Source organism: Nuphar pumila, chromosome 15, assembly GCF_984573655.1.
Source record: "Nuphar pumila chromosome 15, dmNupPumi1.hap1.1, whole genome shotgun sequence".
NCBI classification, from domain to species: domain Eukaryota; kingdom Viridiplantae; phylum Streptophyta; class Magnoliopsida; order Nymphaeales; family Nymphaeaceae; genus Nuphar; species Nuphar pumila.
Genome location: NC_143263.1, coordinates 72887517 through 72893516, shown reverse-complemented (window position 1 = coordinate 72893516; position 6000 = coordinate 72887517). Strand labels below are relative to the sequence as shown.

Sequence of the window (6000 nt, the reverse complement as noted above, 5' to 3'; positions counted from 1 at the left end):
TCGTGGTGAACCCATGGTATATTGAAATCACATGAAGTTCATTGGGAATTCCATGTTTTTGTGAATTTTTTGCCATAAAATTGCAAGGAGTCAATGATTTTTTTTTCTTTTTACTGTGGTTACAACCTATGTAACAAATGTGCAATATCACAATATTTTTAATGTGTTTTTAGTTTTTGCTTGTAAAAATAAAAACACATTAGGAACTTATTTTAAGGATCAGAAATATCCAAATGGAATACAAGTCCCACACGAAATATCGATCTGAATCTGACTAAATTTGAATGTAATCCATCTATGTAGACTGGAATCCGATCCAAACACATTAGGAACTTATTTTAATGATCCAACGTCTAGATTCAATAGGGCTAGTAAATGAACCGAACAACTTTTGAGCTGGCTTGGTTTGGTTGGTCATGAACTTGTTTGTGATCAGCTCATTTAGCTTAAACAAATCGAGCTCAAGCATAGGGTGTTTGGCTCAGCTCGGCTCGGGTGAGCTCATATAAATAAAAAATATGTATTTTGAATGTGATATGTATTTTAAGTGTTATATATATATATATATAATGATGCATGAAAAATGTATGTGTAAAACATGAATTAATAAGTTTAGTATATTTTAAGTGTAATATATAAAAAATGAGCCATGCCCGACCATGTTCGGACACGGCTCATTTACCAGTGGATCAAGCTCTTGGTCGTGTTTAACTGAGCCCAGTCCAAGCTGGGCTTATCCCTGAATGTTCGGTTCGCTTGCCAGCCCTAATTATTTTGGAAAAATCTTCGGTTTCGGATCGGATATCCAACGAAAACCGATCCATTGCCCTCCTACTTCATCGCCGCTTTTCTCTTCCTTCCTCATTTTGTCCTTCTTTTTCCCTCCAAACGAAGTAAATGATCTTCCGCCCTTCCCTGAGAGCCATGGCCGGGCTCTCCTCCCCTTCATCTCCCTCTTCCTTGTTGCTTCCTCGATCAAACCCTAATCCTAATTCACTCTTTTCTTCTTCCTTCAATGGATTCTCTCTCAGGATGCCCACGACTACGAGCTCGCGGTTCCGATTCTTCGTCCGCCGCCTCTCGGTTTCCTCCTCCCTCGAGAAGATCAGAGTCCGGAATCCGATCGTCGAAATGGACGGTGATCCTTCCATTAGCTTGAAAAGCGTTAATCTTTTCCTTTTTTTTCTTCTTTCGTTTTTTTTTGCGGTTGTTTTCTTCGCGAAAAGAAGTTCAAATTTTGTTTTTTTGTTGTTTTGTGGATTTTAGGAGACGAGATGACTCGAATGATCTGGACAATGATCAAGGAGAAGGTTAGTTCAATTGATCTTTTTCGATTTTGTTTTCTTTAGGATCTGAAAGTTCAATTGCCAGCGGAAAGTGGGGAATTTGTTTTTCTTTTTTTCTTATATGCTTTTGATCTGTATTGAGGTACTGGGGATTTTTTTTTAGAATGATCGATTTTTTAGGAATTATTGGTGTTCATTCGCATGCATTTGATTGAAATTTACGCCTATTGCGGCCTTTGTGGTTGTTTATGGATTGTTGTTTATCTAATCGAGGAGAGAACTTCTGATTGATTACGAGCTAACAACTGTCGTGTTCCGGGAAGTTGCAATATGTATTCTTTTGTTTCTGATAGATGCTTGCTACTGGAAAACAGAATCCCATGCTTAGTGAAGGTGTAATGTGCATTGTATAAACAACATGCTTGTTTGATTGCTCTCTGTGTCATTTCTCTTGGTACTTAATTGGATTCGGCATGTAAAATTTTTGTGCGCCTGATGAAAGGAACAGAACGAGAAAAAGGATTATACACATGGGCCTGGTTTCCTTGTGGGTTGAAAGTCAGTCTTCTAAATCCAAGACTTAGAACGTGTGAAGTGGTGAACTACATCGATACCATGGAAAATTCTTGAGTGTTTTGATAAGCTTAGGAAGTTGATATCTGATTATGCCGCTTGCTTTTCATTTTAGGTGATCAGTATTGTATTTTGGTATGGGAGAACTAGTTTGATGACTTCACTTGGTTTGCCCAATTGCTATGGTTAGTTACTTAACCAGTTCATATATCATTGTTTTGTTTTCCTTGAAATGGCATTGCTCAGTAGATACTAGACATGCGTCCTACAACGTATTTGTTCACAGAAATCTATATGGAATTTTAGGATTCTTCCAAAAGCTATAGGACTTTCTGAGAAAGTGTTGGATCACTTTTGTGCATGACAGCTCACTGAATTGGACTGAAGGCTTGAAAATGCAAGCTTGGAGTCACAAAATAAATTTTTTTTGCTTTAGATTCTTTATATGAACATTTTTTTTAAATGACAAATAACTCAAAATATTTGGAATATGAGTCATTTTAGTCAATTATGTCTTAGAGTTTCGCTATTCCTTTCCAAAACTTCTGCTATTTGGGAAGACTTGAACTTTACCTTGCCATCCGTTTCTTTTATTTACATTCTTTCTCTATTTTCTCTTCAATTATGGCATTTAAATGATTATGCATTGGTTCTTTAAATAATTGTTTTTTATCTTTGTTGAGTGACTTACCTTCATGTTGTATGCTAGGTTACTTGAGGAATTGTTTTACGTTCTGTCAATAAATTTCATTGTCTAGGAGGGATCACACTGATGTGCTTTTTAGTACAAGTGTTTTATTTATTTTTATTTGTGTATCTGCAGCTTATATTTCCATACCTAGATTTGGACATTAAATATTATGATTTAGGAATTTTGAACCGTGATGCGACAGATGATAGAGTTACAATTGAAAGTGCTGAAGCTACACTGAAGTAAGTTGTCTCCATTCCTATGGTTAATGAAGTTGTTTTATCCCATAGTCACAAATGTTGCTATATTTTGAGAATATTGCCAAACTTTTGTAAGACAAATTTACACGTAATTTATCATGATGTTTTGAAGATATTGACTAGTTGAAAATATCATAAAAATGTCTCATTTACAAAATTTAAATATGATTTCTTTTCCTTTTCTGCACATTTTAATGAAATTTCTGACTTATTTTTGCGTTATTGCAGAAAACATCACAAAAGTATATTCTATTATTTTATCATTTTAGAGTTTTGAAAATGCCAAGGTGTTTTTGAGATTCTATCGAGATCTATGTCACATGGGTGCGGGTGTGGGTGTGCGTGTGGGTGTGGGTGTGGGTGTGGGTGTGGGTGTGGGTGTGGGTATGGGTGCAGTTGCGGGTGCGGCAAAAATATAAAAAATTATATATATATATATATATATATATATAAAGTCTAAAAGTTGGACATAAATGACCCTGGGTGCATTGACTGCACCCAGGGTCAGGTTGACCACATCGGGTGCGGGTGCGATGCAGGTGCGGCACCTAGTTGGAGAGTCCCTGTGACATATTGAGGAATGTTTGGTATCTATGATATGACTTATGACATTTATGGAATGAAGATGGAAAATCAACATTTGACAACTTGAGTGATAGAAGAATCTAATGCCTACACCATGGAACTGTCTGTGCATAAGTAGACTGAGGATCAATCTTATGATATTTTCTCTGTTGTGTGGATACATTAATATGACGCAGAATATGGTTATTTCATGGGCTTATCCTATTAAGAATCTCATAATGGTATGGATGCGGATATATCATGAGTAAGCAGGAATCTTATGGTGTAGCTTGTTTGCCTGAAACTGTTACATGATTGTGATGAGATTGAATTGGCAAGAATGTGCATTCTCCATGTTTCTAGTCTGAATTCTTTTCAACCCTCTTCACGAATGCTAATACAAAACACAAAAACTTTTTATTGCACTTCTTGTTAGTTGTAGCAAATGATATCGATAAGTGGTATTTCCTTTTGTCTCTCAAAAACTTTTTATTGCATTTCTCTCAATTTTTTTATGTCCAAAAATTGGATGAAAATGACCCTGGGTGCGGTCGACACACCCAGGGTCGTGTCGACCGCACCGGGTGCTGAACCCGCACGCACACCCGCATCGCGTCGCGTTGACGCGGGTGCGGCACCTGCTTTGCCGAATCCGTGTGACTTAGATCGAGATAGTTAAACTATAAAAATTGCAAAATATTGCCTCACTAATTTATTGCCAAGAACGCTTTTCATATGTTGTTTTTTTCTATCATTCCTGCATTGAAATGGAGGGATAAAGTTTAATTGATTGGAACACAAAAGAACAGGAAAAAATCGGAAAGGACATTGACAGTCTGCAAATGGGCATACCTTGCATTTCAAAACCTTCAAGCTGAAGGAAGTTGTAAACTTACAAACATTGGGCTCCCTCATATTCTTAATCACTTGGGTCAGATAATAGCAACTTTTCTGTTGGATGTCAGCCAGTATGCTCTTCCATTTACACATGCAATACATGGGAGAAAATGTTACATCAAAAAATTTGATTTCTCTTGTTGCAAATGCATTGCCATGCCAATCTCATTTTTAACTGGTTGTGCTAGTCTTGCTGTCTGCTTTGGCACGCTCTGTTCATCTAACACTTCTCCATCTGAATTGCTATCTATAAGTTAAGGTCTAATTGTTTCTCACATTCTTTGATGGCTGTAGAGAATCTCTCTGATTTTGACCATAGTGAGGTTATTCCTTTGTGATCCTGGTCCAATGTGGCCGATCCTCTCTTCTCGTTTCCCATTGATCAAGCCCTTTAGTAAGCTTTTGCCACAGAAACTTGCTGATCAGATGTGGTCTCCTTCTTTGCTGGATTCCATCTTGATCCATTAACACATATGGTATATTTGCTAGAACTGTTTGGTTCTATTAGTTGCTTGGTGAATATGTGGTTTGCTTCTTGGACCTACACGCAAAGTACTACACCATTGAGAGTACTGCATAGCACAGCTCAAATATCGTTTTCTCAAAAACATGTTGAATCAGTGATTGTTACTTGGCATTATGCTGAAAGCAATACAATAATTAATCATATCCTTAGTTATACCCATTTGTTCTTTATAATGTTCGCTTCTTTATGAAGTTGTGATATGTTGTCCTGATCCAAACTCTTTGTTAAGCAAATTCTTCATGATTTTTACCTTGTGGAGAATTTTGAGAGAGGGCCTAATATAATTATGGTTGTGGACTTACATTGAAGGACGTCTTCCTTGTATGCTTATTTTGTTCATATTGTAATGTTGATTCTTTTTTATAAGAGTTCAAGGAAACTTCAACATCAAGTAACAATTAAAGTATAAATGTTTTGTCAGTTGTCATGTTTTTCTGCATATGGGTTACTTGACAATATTATATGGGTTTGCACACATGACAATGAAGTCTTTAGATGGATGCATTTGGGAGAATAATGTATTGGTAGGATGTGATACTAGCCTTAGTTGTCAAAAGTTGTGCCTACACTGACTAGGCATAGGGTCACCGCCTAGGTCGCCTATGCTGGCTAGGCGTAGGGCCACCACCTAGGCTTATGTGTCTAGGCGGTAGGGCCCTATTTTTTTACTTAGGTTGTCCATGCCTAAGCCGTAGGGATATAGTTGTCATGTTTTTTTAATTTTTTTTGTCTTTCTTTTTTTCTTTTTCTTCTTCTTCTCGCCCCCAAAAACTTTCTTTTTTTATTCTCTCATTTTCTTCTTTTGTTTTTCTTTTTCACCTTTATTTTTTTCTTCTTCCTCCTTATTTCACTCCTCCGCTTAGTTGTCAAAGACGGAGCCTAGGTGGCCTAGCCGAGGTAGTCTCTCGGTTTGATGCGCAGTTGCACACACATATATATGTTTTTTATGTAATTGTATAAAATTATATATATTAATATATCATAAACATATATTATAAATTTACAATATTATGTGTATATTATATATAATTATACATATTTTTGTACTTAATTCATATATAATCTATAAGCGTATGAGTTATCTATTTGACTGTTTTTATGTAATATAATTGCTTTACAGTTAGTTTGTTATTAATTTTAGTAGTTTGTTTACATATTTTGTATGTTTTTTTTATTTTTTTTATTTAGGGTACCACCTAGTCC

At 36.1% G+C, this 6000-nt stretch overlaps 1 protein-coding gene across 1 annotated transcript in view; it reads left to right on the top strand.

Moving 5' to 3' along the window:
* The first annotated feature begins 901 nt into the window (after window positions 1-901).
* Window positions 902-6000, top strand: part of LOC149815586 (isocitrate dehydrogenase [NADP]-like) — a 54087-nt gene continuing 48988 nt past the window's right edge. The window contains exons 1-3 of the mRNA XM_089988905.1: window positions 902-1138; window positions 1267-1310; window positions 2683-2792. Of these exons, the coding sequence (XP_089845031.1) occupies window positions 925-1138; window positions 1267-1310; window positions 2683-2792 (368 nt within the window). The 5' untranslated portion in view covers window positions 902-924. The remainder of the gene's footprint in view (window positions 1139-1266; window positions 1311-2682; window positions 2793-6000) is intronic.